The sequence below is a fragment of the Perissodus microlepis genome, chromosome 7 (genome assembly GCF_051167445.1).
Source record: "Perissodus microlepis isolate ML-2025 ecotype Zambia chromosome 7, ASM5116744v1, whole genome shotgun sequence".
NCBI classification, from domain to species: Eukaryota; Metazoa; Chordata; class Actinopteri; order Cichliformes; family Cichlidae; genus Perissodus; species Perissodus microlepis.
This window is the reverse complement of record NC_140467.1, coordinates 31644443-31659323: the sequence shown is the minus strand read 5'-3', so window position 1 is coordinate 31659323 and position 14881 is coordinate 31644443. Positions and strand designations below refer to the sequence as shown.

The 14881-nt window shown below is 40.0% G+C and overlaps 1 protein-coding gene across 2 annotated transcripts in view; it reads left to right on the top strand.

Annotated features, from left to right (window-relative positions):
• vldlr (very low density lipoprotein receptor) overlaps positions 1-14881 on the top strand; it is a 67234-nt gene that overhangs the window by 37922 nt on the left and 14431 nt on the right. For both annotated transcript variants that reach the window (XM_084934660.1, XM_084934659.1), the window contains exons 7-15: positions 1187-1309; positions 2567-2689; positions 4984-5103; positions 5998-6123; positions 7905-8076; positions 8495-8719; positions 8811-8929; positions 10418-10557; positions 14042-14183. In XM_084934660.1, coding sequence (XP_084790786.1) covers positions 1187-1309; positions 2567-2689; positions 4984-5103; positions 5998-6123; positions 7905-8076; positions 8495-8719; positions 8811-8929; positions 10418-10557; positions 14042-14183 — 1290 coding nt within the window. The remainder of the gene's footprint in view (positions 1-1186; positions 1310-2566; positions 2690-4983; positions 5104-5997; positions 6124-7904; positions 8077-8494; positions 8720-8810; positions 8930-10417; positions 10558-14041; positions 14184-14881) is intronic.

Genomic DNA, 14881 nt, shown 5'->3' with positions numbered 1-14881 from the left:
GTAGGTGGTACAGGCGCTGCCTAGCCTTTTTGGTCTGTACCTGAATGTGGGCAGACCATGTCAGGTCTGAGGAGATGTGGAATACTTGAAGGACTGCACCCTTTCCACTGGAGCTCCATTGATGATAATGGGCTTGTAGTCTCTGTGCTGACTCCTTCTGAAGTCCACCACCAGCTCCTTGGTCTTGCCAACATTCAGCTGGAGATGGTTGTCCTGGCACCATAATGCCAGATTCTTCACTTCATCCATGTAGGCCGCCTCATCGTTGTTGGAGATGGCACTCAACACCACTGTGTCATTAGCAAACTTTACAATCGTGTTGGAGCCATGGGTGGCCGCACAGTCTGTAGTGTAGAGGGAGTAGAGCAGTGGCGAGAGGACACATCCCTGTGGTGCTCCTGTGTTGATGGTGATGCTGTTAGACGCATCTACCCACCCTCGCCACCTGAGTTCTGCCAGTGAGGAAGTCCAACACCCATGGCCAGGTCTGGGCATCTCTGCTCAGATTGCTGCCCTCTGTTAGCCAAACGCAGATAAATGGCAGAAAGTGGATGCACACTTGGATATAGCATCAAACAGCTGTTCTAACAAAAGTGCTGAGTATCAATTTCTACAGAACAGATTAGCAGTATTGCTTCTGTAGAAAACTTGGCTTTCACTTGTTTTCATTTCGTCTGTATCAAAGGAAAATGTTTGGTATAAACTGGCTTAAATTATTTCAGTGTTAAAAAGAGGTTTAATAAAACAAACCCTCCAGCTGTGGGTGCTACACTCCTACGTTTCTTCCATTAATTACCTGATAATCTGTTCGTTGCCTGTCAGTCCGATGCTCTCCACTTTAATCCATGCTGTGATTAGGATTCAGTAAAAAAACAAAACAAGATGTCAGTCATCTGCACATTTTTAACTGGCTTTGTTTTTTTTAACTTCCAAGAGCTTTCGTGGCTGATAGTTTTAATATGGTGCTCATGAATACAAACATAATTATCTAGTGATGTTTTTCTTTTCACTCATCTTTGAGTGAACAACTATCACAAATTGGCTGAACTCAAACAAACTTGGGTATTTTAGTTATTCTGCACTGATGAATGGATTTTAAATGGTTCACTGAATATTCACAAATGTTTAGTGTTTAAAGAGTAGTCCATGTCAGCACATGTGTAACACATGTTTGTGTTCTTGGCAGCTGTTCGCACCTGTGGGTCGGATCAGTTCAAATGTGACGATGGAAACTGCATCCTGGGCAGCAGACAGTGTAATGGCCTCAGAGACTGTGCAGACGGATCAGACGAGGCAAACTGTAGAAACAGTAAGTGTTGGTGTGAATGTTCACAAACTTATCACCTGAGTGCATTATCAGGATGTGTTGTTTGTTTGTTTTTTGTTTTTTTTGGGGGGGGGGGATTCTTCTCTAACATGCAAGTTTCCATTTCTACATCTTGAGGCTCACCTGAGGTACCAACAGTGTTTAATTTTAAAGCTGCTCTGGGCATGCAAATGTTGACATTTTCAGGGTTTTTTTGTAACGGTCAACCTCAGGTGGTGCTCCTTGTTTCTTCAGAGGAAAGCTGTCACTCTCCAGATTTGTGGCAGTTTCATTTTTGTGTCCTAATCTAGAAGATGTATATTCGGTGAAAAAACAAACACCCAATTATCTTGTTTTGCTGATTTTGCTCCAGTGTAGTTTTAGAAACTTATGTGATTACATTTGTTATGTAATATTTACTCTGACAGATGGAAAAAATTAATGAATATTAAGCAACTTCAGCTTTTTTTTTTAAGCGCTGAATGCCTATTTTAAACAAGTCTAGTTTTAAACCATGAGGTTGGTGCATATAATCCCTGTGAGACATGTCTGAGAGCAGATGTCCTGTAAAATGGGTCAGGCACACACCTTTGGCTTTGAGTTTAGAAGCTCCGCCCACATGTGCTTTTCCAGGCTTTTTAGGGGCAGATAATGAGAAGAAAGTTGGCTTAAAGAGGGAGGAGCTAAGTTTCACACAGGATAGACTGAGGGCCTACAACAAGCCCTAAAGCAGTTTAAGTACAACCTTCCATAGTTGTATTTACCTCCTTTTGCCTTTAGAACTGCCTTTAATATTTAATTGTATGGATTTTAGGTTTTACTGAGATTTTGTTCCATGTTAACATGATGGCATCAAACAGTTGAAGTCTTTACTTCACCACATCCCAAAGGTGCTCTTCTGGTTTGAGGTCTGGTGATGCTAGAAGCTGAGTTCACTGTACTCAAACAGTGTCACAAATTTTCATGTTCAAAAACCAGTTTGAGCTTTGACATGGTGCATTGTCCTGTTGGAAGCAGCCATCTGATGAGGTCATTGTAGACATAAAGGGATGGAGTAGCGATACACACGCAGCCTGTGATGTTTAAGCAATGCTCAGTTGGTACTAAGGAGCCCAGAGTGTGCCCAGACAATATCCCCTACATCATCGCACAACCACAACTAGCCTGAACTCCCTGCTTTCATGTTTTAATTCTGACCCTAACATCCAAATGTTGAATGAGGTTATTCTTCTTCCTCCTACTCCTTCCTCCTCCCTGCAGTGACTCAGTGTAATGGTCCAGAGAAGTTCAAGTGTCGCAGCGGGGAGTGCATAGAGATGAGCAAAGTGTGCAACAAGGTCAGAGACTGTCCCGACTGGAGCGATGAACCGATCAAGGAATGCAGTAAGTGTTCATTTTTATTTTTTAAATTAAAAAATGTAACTGAATTCATCCATGACTGATTTTAAGTCTGGATCGTGCCCCTCTTAGGTCAGACTTGCTCCTTTTCTCTCTCTCCCCCCGAACAGCATGACCATCTCAGTGGGGTCTGGGCAGCAGTGACTTTTAGTGGTCAAAGCATCAAGGTCCTGAAGTTTTCCCATCAGAGTGACACACCACATGACCAAAATAAAAATGTTTGCGTTTTCTCCTCGTTTTCAGATTTCCCTGATGATCTGCAAATCTAAACAATGCTGTTAATTTCAGGTGCAGTCATCCCAGAGTCTTGTATAATGTCAAAATGTCGCTGCTTGTAAACATCTTCTGATATTTTCCCAGTTGAGACTTCCAAACATCAGTGATGTAAAGTAGTCAAACGTCTAAACTGGAGTTTCCAGAAAGCTGATTTTGACATTGATGCTTCACTGCAATGAAAAGATGAAATGTGTTCAGGAGATGATTTGCTTTTCAGTGAGTTCAGATGTCTTTTCCCGCGGGCCTGAAAGTATCCGGGAGAGTTTATTTCAGGCAATGACATTCCTTCCTCTGTGCTACACATGGATTTATGCTGATAATATGTGGATTTTTTTTTACGTAAATCAGTCCATGAATCTTTCATGCGTCCTACAGTTCAGGTCTAAATAATTCTCTTTCATGGATCAAACAACTCAACCAAAAGTGACTATCAGGCTTTCCACAATCAGAATACTAAATGTATGAATTGAGCTGCAGCTCAAACAGATGAAAAGATCTGCAAATAATATAAAAAGAAATCTACAATCACTCATGAAGAAACCTTGACAAATTTGCATGACAATTCATGATTATTTAAGTAAGAATGTTACAGATTGTTGTACAGAACTAGTGTATATTGTCAAAATGCATATTGGGGTACATAACTTATTCTTGGTGGCCAAACAAGTGTTCAGAGTGCTGAAATGGAAATGAAAAGCAATGGTGACATCCTAACCACCCCCCCCCCCCCACCCCCCAGAAATGAATAACAGCTGTAGCTTGAGCACGTGAAAGGATGTTCGCCTGTGGCTCATTAAGCCTTACACCTTAATAAATCACACTGTATGTGCTTAATGATGGTAAATTTCAGCCATCTCTGTACTGACGCTCTGCCCACAGACAAACTAAAGCACCGTGATCTGAAGTTTACGCCAGCTTCTTCTAAGCTGATGCCATGCTGAGGGATTTTCTTCAGTTTGTCATGCATTTGGTTCATTTTTCTCCTATTTCAACCTCGGGAGGTTTTTAGATAGATTTGCTCTGACCACCCAGAACATGCACATGTGCTTACTGTTGTGATTGCAGGGTTCTGGGAGATCAGTCTCTCCCTGCTGTTTGGTTTATTCTCGTAACAATTACAGTTGTGCATTTTAAGATTTCAACAAGCGCACTAATTACAAACATGGTCTTTGTGCTGTAAGTACAGCCTTTGACTTTGTGCTGATGTAAATGATGGTCAGCCAAGTGCATGTTAAAGGAGGTTAATCCTGACAAGGATAGCAGTTGTTGGTTCTTGTTGCTGCCTGTTTCATACACACGCTTGATGTATAAAGAACAAGATGAGGACAACTTCAGAAAGCCAGATTCCTTTAATACAAGAGGATGAAATTGCAGTTTTGTTTTAAAGCAGATTTAAAAGAAATTAGGCCACACCTGTTTACCCAGCTTTCATTATGGCACTGATGCTCCAAAGACCTCAACACGACACTGGTTCGTGCCTTTTAGTTAACACTACATAAAAAGGCCAATAAGTGTCTTAACAAACATTGCTCTGAAAAATGAGTAAAGCAGTTGGTGTCCAAAGAACCTTTAAAAGACATTTAAAAGCTTTGAGAATAACTAGTGTCTCTCCTTGGAAGCAAAATATTAAAAATTGGGAATGGCTGAACAGTCGCTCGTCATCACTCTGGTTTTCCAATTGGTTGCTTATCTTCTGGCTACCTTACACAGTACATTGCTTCACATCCACACAGGTTACTGATGAACTACTGATGCACGTTTTAGCCTTTTTGGTTTTAAATTTTATTTTTCTTGAAAGTTATGGGGCTTTTCCATATTGTGTTCCACCCTCTGAGTCTACTAACAAATGCCAATTCATGATATTCAAACCTCTTGTGGTTTGAAAATCTTTCAGTGAATACAATCCTCGCTTAGCTTCGACTCAGACTTCTCCCAAACCACCTTATCGTAACCTTTTAGATCTAATTGGACACACAACTACAGAGCTGTTTCTTGTGTTCCAGATTTTAACGAGTGTCTCCTGAACAACGGTGGCTGCTCGCACATCTGTAAAGACATGGTGATTGGCTACGAGTGTGACTGCACGCCTGGGCTCCAGCTTATAGACCACAAGACCTGCGGAGGTATGCGATCTCTGCATTACACAGCTTGGTGAAAAATGCTAAAAGATAAAATTTTAAATCAGTTTTGACAACACTGCAGTATTTAGTGTTGGGGAAACTATTACTCAACACAGGATGAATGCATTTTTCTAAAAGGGTTCAAAAGTGTGAGACTGTCTGAATGTACACAAGTATAGGCATCCATCTAAAAACCAAACAACTTTAATACACTCTAAAACCTTTAAGACTTAAGGAAAATTTAATTATGCTTGCCCTCAAATATCTAATCACAGGGGTCAGATGGGCTGGTGGTGTTGTGCACTTCTGGCCTCTGAAGGGTTTGGCGTGTAATGTGATTGGGCGTGTCGTAATCTGTTTTCCTAAAAGCAGAAATCCTCCTGGTTACATTTAGGAGGCACTGATCCGTCACAGTTCTGTTATTGAGCCAATCTTGGCCTCAAACCCTGCTTTGGATATTTGGTAAACGTGTATAATCCCATCTGTATGAACCCCACCGGTTCCACAGAGGCGTTTAATCTACTCCAGGATGTAGAATGATCACTAAACTCTGGAAAACGTTTGATAAATTTACATCTAATTCTGATGAGAGCAGCTCGTCGAGTGTTCTGGCAAAACATCAGCGGCAATTAAAGCAAGTTTTAATTTGCATTTTGTGTATTCGAGACTCAAATCACATTACAATCTCATGCAGTAGGAATCCCAGGAACATCCTATTTTTTTAAAAGCAAGATAAATTTTCATCAATACACACAGACTATACAGCTGTTGAGCCCCCATAGAAAGATTTGATTATTCAAACTGAGGCATTTAGCAGATTTGATAGATTAAACATGCCGCATACAGCTGTTCTGTCTTCACACACGCCTCATGATTCGCCTTTCTGCTCTTCTGCAGATATCGATGAGTGCATGAATCCCGGCATTTGCAGTCAGATCTGCATCAACCTGAAGGGAGGGTACAAGTGTGAATGCCACAACGGCTATCAGATGGATCCGACCACCGGCGTCTGCAAGGCTGTTGGTGAGTTAGCAGCTGGGTGAACTTATTAAAAAAATTTCACCTCAACATTTTGATCATATTTTTGTCTATATTGTTGGCTCTGCCACTGTCTGGGTCCCGATCTCTGGATAATACGGTGTTTTGCATCCCTCGAGCTAAACAAAAAATTTGGTGTCTCGTAAAGTATTGTGGAAATGGGTCTCGTCTCCTGATAAGTAGTAATAGTCTGAGCTGACTCCTCAGATCCTGCAGGAATAGTCCTGAGCAATGCAAACTTGGGCTCTTTCGAAAGATTATGGTGAAATATCATCTTCATGGCAGAAAAGACATTTCAGGATATATTCATGTACTGGGGGGGCAGCGGAGTCACTTTGATGCTCACATGTGTAACTGTTCATAAATGGAGACGTCTGTCCAGTACAGACCCAAAAACTTGGATTTGTCCATCGTGATCCAAAATTGAGCCTCACTTACTCCTACTTTTCACAAACGGCTGCATCCAGTGTGTCTGAGCTGCAGTGGCTTTGGATGACACTGAACCCTTACAGATTGCTGATGTGACTGAACTGGCAGCTTCATGTCTGATCAGGGTTATGACCTTTGGTGTGCGTATGATTTGCTGCCAGACAGAAAGACATCTAGTGATTCACACTCAGTGTCTGAAGACTGTGTGGGAGAAAATTGTAGGCGTTGCATTTGGTTTGTCATCGCTTATAACCAGCAGCTTTGAGGTTTTAGTTGACTAACTGCTTCAGATACATCGAGGTAAGAGTGCTGAAAACACACCCACAGATCTTTTTGTTCTTTGGGGGGGAGTTCACTCAGATTCTCCAGCTCCTTTATTGCCAACAGTAATATAGTTTGCAGCCCAAAAGAACTAAGTGATAGAGTTCAACCACTATACTGTGGGCTCTCACTCCGAAGCGCAGCAAGTTCACGCCATTGACTCAAAATGGTCCATAATTTGCAGATGCAAAGTGATGATAGTGCCTTTGTATGTCAAATCAGTATTAAACATTTAGGCTTGTTCGCTGCTAAAAAAAACCCACTTGTTTTAATGTCAGGAGGAGGCATGTTTACAGCATATGAAGGTCCACAAGTTGAAATGGTCTGTTTCTCTTTTCTGAAAGGCTTTCAGAGTGGAAGGCAGCGTTTTAACACAGGGCTGTTGTTGGATTACATTAGTATTAAATGGGTGAAGCTAATTAACTGTAAACACAGTGGTTTTAATGCAGCTTTCAGCTTTGTCATTCTGCTGGATTTTTTCCAATTCTGTGGAATAATGGGGAAAATGATGGGTTGGCACTAGAGCTGGGTGGTGAATTGATTTTTAAGGTGTATATTTTCAAAGCAAGCTTAGGATCACAACAATCCCACTGCTGAACAATGTCAGATTTTCATTTGCAAGTAGTTTTTTTTGGGGGGGGGCAAGAAGGAGTTGTGTACAACCTGAGATGTACTTAGCCTAATGTGTATTTGACAACACAGGGTCTGGTGTTATCTGGCTGCAGGTGTCATCCATTGTAGGTCTTATTATGTGTTTCTAAAGTAAAAAAAAAAAAAAGGTTAATTGTTCAGCTTGTTGACAAAGATGATGCCTGTTCCCTTCCCTTCCACTACTTTACTGATGAATAGAAAACAATGAGTGAAAACAAGCTCTCCTCACTTTAAGCACACAATAATCCCAATTCTTAAAATTGTTTTAAGATCTGTGACCAATAATTTGTCCTAAACAGTAAATGGAAGGCATAAAACACTTTGAAAAGATTGGCGTCATTCAATAACCCCTTTCCTGTCCTCAGGTAAGGAGCCCTGCCTGATCTTCACCAACCGCCGTGATATCCGTCGTCTGGGCCTGGAGAGGAAGGAGTACACTCAGATTGTGGAGCAGCAGAGAAACGCAGTGGCTCTGGATGCAGACTTTGACCAGCAGACCATTTTCTGGGCTGACCTGGGCCAGAAGGCGATCTACAGGTAGAGTAGTAGGTGATTAGAGGGAATGACGCAGGCAAACGGGCAATAGAGTATTGTTGTAGGACTATGGGAGGCATTGACAGTGCAGCACAATGTAGTTGTAACTTCACAGGGTAAATGGATTTTATTTGTAAGGTAAACTTAAATTTTTTTCCTCTGGTCTGTTAAAGCAGTAAGTTTTTCTCCTCGTGGCCGTGTTGCAATTCAGCTGTTTTAGATTTTCATCAAAAAAAATCTAAATGTGTAGAATGAAAGGTTCTATTTTACTGGGCTGCCTGCAATAGTTTTGAATTTTATGTGATATAGAGGTCTCAGACTGAAAGGATAATATACTGGGAGTCCTAGCAGCATTTGAAAAACTGTATAAATGGATAAATTCTCTACGTATCTGTCCGATGCTGAACTCTTCTCCACTCAGCACTCTTCTGGACAAGCGTGTAGACATTGGCACCCATAAGAAAGTCATTGACAATGTGCAGACTCCAGTGGGAATCGCTGTGGACTGGATCTACAAGAACTTGTACTGGTCTGATCTCGCAACCAAAACCATCTCTGTGGCCAGTTTCAATGGTACCAAGCAGAAAGTTCTGTTCAACAGGGGCCTCAAAGAACCGGCCGATATTGCTGTGGATCCGCTGTCTGGGTAAGTGGACGGCTCATTTTGGTGTTGGATGAAACCCTTCTGATCTCTCGCTGATGGTCCGCTTTTACTCATGATTGTGTCGGTCCTACAGGTTTCTGTACTGGTCTGACTGGGGAGAGCCAGCCAAGATAGAGAAATCTGGTATGAACGGAGTGGACAGACAGGTTCTGGTGGCGACAGACATCCAGTGGCCTAATGGAATCACACTGGGTAGGAACAAACCAACAAGTCACTGCACGTTTTTCTTTAAGTCTGGGGGGGTCTACAGGTCATTTTAAAAATCTTAAATTCAGTCTGGATTGGTCTTAAATTTTAGTGATGTCACTGTGAGAATTTCAGCACAAGCACTTAAAGCTGCCTGTGATTTTAATACTTTGACTATAAATCACTTGGTATTTGAATAGTTCACTCTTTAACCTCCTAGGACCTGGCGTCCACATATGTGGACATCACATTTTGGGTTATTTAGACCAAAATACTGAATTTTGCTCTACGAGGGCCTGATATCCATTTACGAGGACATTATACTGCTACTGTTCTATCAAAATTTTAAACAAATATCCTCATATTTGGCTCTTCTTAAAAACAAAAATAAGGTTAAAAAAAAAAATCTGGTAATTCTTTGTTTTTACATTCATCGGCCCCCAATATGACCAAATATCAAAGAAATGAAAAATGCATGCCGTGGAAGACTTCGGGTCTTAGGAGGTTAAAGAAATGAGTTGCAGAGAATCTTTGAAGAGGACGCTGCTCGAGCCTGGCTTGCTGTTGTTTGAGTCTATTGTGTGATCTGTCAGTCTTTGATGTTTGCCCTCTGATGGAACAGTGTGTGGGACTTCGCAACATGCAATTTGAATGAACTTTGGCTTGTCTTTGGCCTCTTTTTCAATCAATTTTGTAAGCTAAACTCTGAATAACCAATTGTGCAGTGTCTAAGAGGAGTCTTTTTTTTTTTTTTTTTTTTTTTTTAACCAGGTAACAACATAAGAGGGCGGCTGTAGTTAGGGGATTTTACATTAAATAAGCTGAAGTCATGATGTATTCAGTTTAACAGAGTTGGTGAATTCATAGTAATACTAATCAATAGGCTAGTCCTTTTTTTTTTTTTTTTTTTTTTTTTTTTTTAATGGTTTTGTTGTGAAGTGATGGCTATGTTGCTGTAGCAGCTGTAGATGCTTGTAGGTTGTTAGTCAGGCTTTCTGGTGAAATACGGTTTCAAATATGTGCCTGTACAAACCAGTCTGAGTCCAACATGTTCATTTTATACATTGTTTCCAAAAATGTCACAACTCCTAGCTTAATGTGTTTTAAAAAGTTCTCATTCATCTGATTGTTTTGTTACATCGTTTCTAGTAAAATGGTGTAATCTCAGTATTTACTTACAATAACTACAAGGTGCTGGAAAGCTTGAAAATACCTTACAGGAAATGCTTGAAGTATTTTAAATTGACTTGGACAGTGACCTTTCACAGAAAGAAATGGGTAAACAAACTGCAGTGCGGCTTTCTTTTGACGTTTTCACCATTAAGACTAAAAGTCAGTTGATTCATCCTGTTAAAGAATCATCAGTAAAACAATTTAATCTCTTTCATCTCATTCCACTTATTTTTCTGTCTGCTTTCCACTTTCCTTCCCATTGTTCTCCCTTCTTTAGTCTTCCCATTTAATTTCAGCTTTTTCTTTTTCTTTTTACCCCAGATCTGATCAAAGGCAGGTTGTACTGGGTCGACTCAAAGCTGCACATGCTCTGTAGCGTCGACCTAAACGGGGACAACAGGAATAAAGTGCTCCAGTCTTCAGAGTACCTCGCTCACCCCTTTGCTCTCACAGTTTTTGAGGTACTGCATTTGTCTTTTCTCTAAGCCAGTCTGGGTCAGTTTGTTGACAGCTGGAAGATGAATGTGTTTTTTGCTTTCTCTGAACTGTCTGACCTGTATGTTGGGCATCAGAGTGCTTTACATCACATATCTGAGGATGATAAACAAAACATTTTAAAAATGTAGTTCTGATCCAGGAAATTGGTTTCATGACACAATCAGTTATTGCACACTGCATTTAAGAAATCTGTCTGGGAAAATTTGCCACTGACCTCATCGCCTGTGTACATGAGTTTATTTGCATGCTTTTAAATGTGTCTTTGGTGCCAGTTGCCTTGTCCTTGATGACGTTTCATCTACCAAAACAAACTGGTCCTAGTTTTAAGAAGTAAAATTACAAAAATCAAACACAGGAAAGGAAAAGCTGCTCCCAGCTTCAAACCATGTACAAGTATGATAAAGGGTTTTGTTGCACAAAATCCTTTAATCAACCCAGTCGCCCTCAATGTATTGTACATGATCTGCCGATGACCCACACAGCAACTATATGCAGACTAATGGAAAATAAACCAATTTTTTTTTTAAAAAAATCTGTTTCTTGCATATTTTATAGAACTGCAATGTGCAGGTACAGTGTTGACATGTTTTAGTATCCACCAAAACACTTGATGTCGTTTGTGTTTAACAACATGCAAAACAACTAGAAGATATTACCTTTCAAATCGAAAACATTTTTACCTTCCAGTTCTTGATAGAGATGGCACGATACCACTTTTTTATGTCCGATATCATAAATTTGGATATCTGCCGATACTGATATGAATCCGATATAGTGTTTTTAATCAATAAAACTGTTTTTTTAATATATTGCTGCATTTTGTATAAGTTCATACTCAAGTTTAAATAAACAACAACACTAAAACTATTCTGTTATACCTGTATGCAAAAAATACACTGCACCCAAAATATTTCATAGTTCAGCAAAACTGATCAATCTAATAAACTTAAACCTACTCAATCCTTCCTATTCTGGTATTTTAAAGAGTACTTAGGTTGTTTAATATTTCTGCTAACTAATAGGGTTGCAAACTCCCAGCAAAAAAATAAAATGGGGAACCACCCCCCACCCTCCACCTCATGATGCTTAATCGACGTAATCAACTTTAATTTGATGCAGTGTGGGGGAAAAAAAATGCACAGAAATAAATTATTTTTCAAGAATAATTAAATAGATTCAACATCTTTCTTCAACAGAACTGCAGACTGCACAGATGGTTGCTTCCCAAAGGAAAAAGTACTAGCTTACTAGGGTATATTAGACTTAACAGTTACTATATACAGTAATGAACTTCTATATATTTTACATAAGATTAAAACTTTGGGTGTAAGATTCGGATAATTATTTATTAAAAGCTAGACATTTTAAATGAGAATAAGAAAGAAAAGTATGTCTTTGTGCCCCCCTTTTCCCTGTTAATGCCCTATCGGCCCCCCTGGCTAAACTTTGCTAGATCCGCCCCTGCACAGTTACCAGCCGTCAGCTACGTAGAAAAGGATCCTGGTGTAGAAAGTAATATTAAATAAATTCTAACAACAGATTATCAAGCTGTTGTTCAGCCGCTGGTTTCCTCTTTCTGGCGCGAAGTGGGCGATAAACAAACGAGAGACGGACTCGCGACAGAAAAGCCGATCAGCTGATCATTAATCAGTTTCACGATTGAAGTAGCAGCAGGAGAGGGAAGAGAAGAGGGAGTCGCTCCATATATCGGTTGTTAAGCTTAACGTGGAAATGCTTTACAAACATTCAGAGATGAACTTACGCACTTGCTTTACTTCTCTCAGGGATAACTTTCTCGGAGATGAAATGCCGGATTGGTAGCGAGGCTACAAATACACACAGCCGCTCTATCACGTGACACACTGCTCCAACATGCTACGGTTATGAGCCGAGTTACGCAGTGTCGTAAGTTTTGTGAGGTGCTGTTTTGATATTTAATGGATCGGATTACATTTTTTATTTCTCTCCGATATCCGATCCAGTAATTTACCTCGGTATCGGACCGATACGTAATATCGGATCGGTCCATCTCTAGTTCTTGAATAAAGAATTTCCTGTGTGTGTGTTTGTGTGTGGGGTTTTCAGGTATTCTGTATAAAAGTATAGATGTGAACCTAGCCCTACATAGGTTACTGATATTACAATTAGAGCTGGGTAACCTTCCTAAAAGTGCGAAACTCTAGTAACCATAAATGACATAAGATGCCACTCTGAGGGTCTCTCACCTGGTCCCCTCTTGCCAGCACATGATTGAGGTGTTGATTAGTGGTCCGCTGTGCAGCTTTCCAAGTGCACAAGGCCTCTACTGTTGCCTGTGTGAGATTTGCTTTGAGGTCAAAAACGCATGCTTGTCTAGGCTCCACATCAAAGTTAATTAATTGTAAGATTATGGTGTTTGCCATAATTGCATCACTATCCTAACAGAATTGGTGGTTTCCAAAGCTGGGTTCCTCGTTGCATTCAGACCACTTCTTCCACATCTAACCTTTGGAAGCACAGTCATTTACATGTAGCACTCTGGCTGTCTAATCGACCTACACCCACTTGTGTTAACATGTTCTCGCTCAGACAGATGGCACATTTATTCACACGATGGCATGAGGTCTAAAACGATCATCAGATTTCTCCTAACAGCACAGTTTATAAAAATCCATCCATTTAATATCATCAGGAACATTTATGTTGAAGCAAAATTTTGCTTTATTTTGTCCATAAAGCTTTTCAGGGGTTAAATCGCGTTCAGTCATTATGAAAAGTCCTCGTCCTTATTTTATATTTTAATATATTAACACATGAACGGGCTTAACATAAGCATCAAAAGCCATGTGGCAGCTTCATCAGAATATTTAGATGCAACTTTGCAGCGTGCAGTGCAGGAACACCGCACATGATCTGAGCAGATGTGACTTATATTACCGTGGATTCATAAATTTCTTACAGTTGATGAGGGGCTACTCAGTTTACATTATTGTAGAATTAACTCTTATTTTATATTGGTATAAAACAATATCACAACAAATGACATGTAATTGTTTCTAAGATGTATAAATGTTGGTATGTTATGCCACTGAAATTGTTTCTGATAATTTAATGGGTCATATTAAAAGTGGTGTTGGAGGACTTTACTCAAATTATGATTTACTTTTTAAGAAGTCATGTATTGCTTCCTGAGGGGAATAAATTTCTTGTGCTACTTAGTGCTTTAGTGCTAACTCTGTTACAAAATTGCAGAATAAAGCCAAAGTTTTCATCAGTCTACAAATCTGCCCAAATCTTAATGGGAGCAAGTTTTCTTGTAATGACACAAAGCTGACAGCAAAGTCTGTGATGGCACTTAAGTACTTGTGTGATGACAGTGATTTATGGAAGTTTTGTATTGCTGTGATGTTTATGAGTAGACTTTTTCAGCGTTAAAGATTTTGTTTATTCTTCTGCTCTTTTATCCAGGATCGAGTCTTCTGGACTGATGGGGAAAAGGAAGCAATCTACGGTGCAAACAAGTTCACAGGCTCCGACGTGGTTACGCTGGCCAGCAACCTGAACGACCCCCAGGACATCATAGTGTACCATGAGCTCATTCAGCTGTCAGGTAAGAAAGGAGGGAGCTGAAACTAGCAGAGGAGGAACTGACGGATATTAATACTTAAGCTTGGAAATCTTTACTCCTGCAGGCTCGGTGACATCACAGGAACCCCAGTATCAGAGCTGATGTCACTTCTGAGTTAATGAAAGCTAATGAGGGGAAAGTAATCAGAAATTACTGTAATTACACATGATCAAGGTACAAGGAGTGCTAGTGATAATTATAATTTTAAGCTGTGATCATGTCGCCATAATTGACACGAGTTTTAATAGCTAATGATGCAACCATGTTGAGAATCATGTAAAGGGTTGAACAGAGGAGGCTAGTACATCGAGCCCCAATCTTTCATTTATCCTCACATGTTTGTGAAGCCTTAAAGTCACATGTTGTGCTCTGATTGGATTATAAAGGGAAACATAAGCCAGTCAATCCTCTTAAAGTTCTCATAAGAAAGGTAAAGATCCATGTCAAGTGAGCTCTGTCAATGGGCTATACCTGTATGAATGAGATCACCAGTGGGTCCAACACAGTAATGCTAAATGGGCCTAATAAAGTGGCCAGTCATTGTATAGAAGCTCAGCAGTATTTGTTTCCATGATGTACAGTATACTTATGTATGCAATACATACCACCACTTTACAGCTTCTAAGTGTACAGTATTAGTTTCTTGATATTTTGTGGTTAATCTGTAATATTTAAACTTT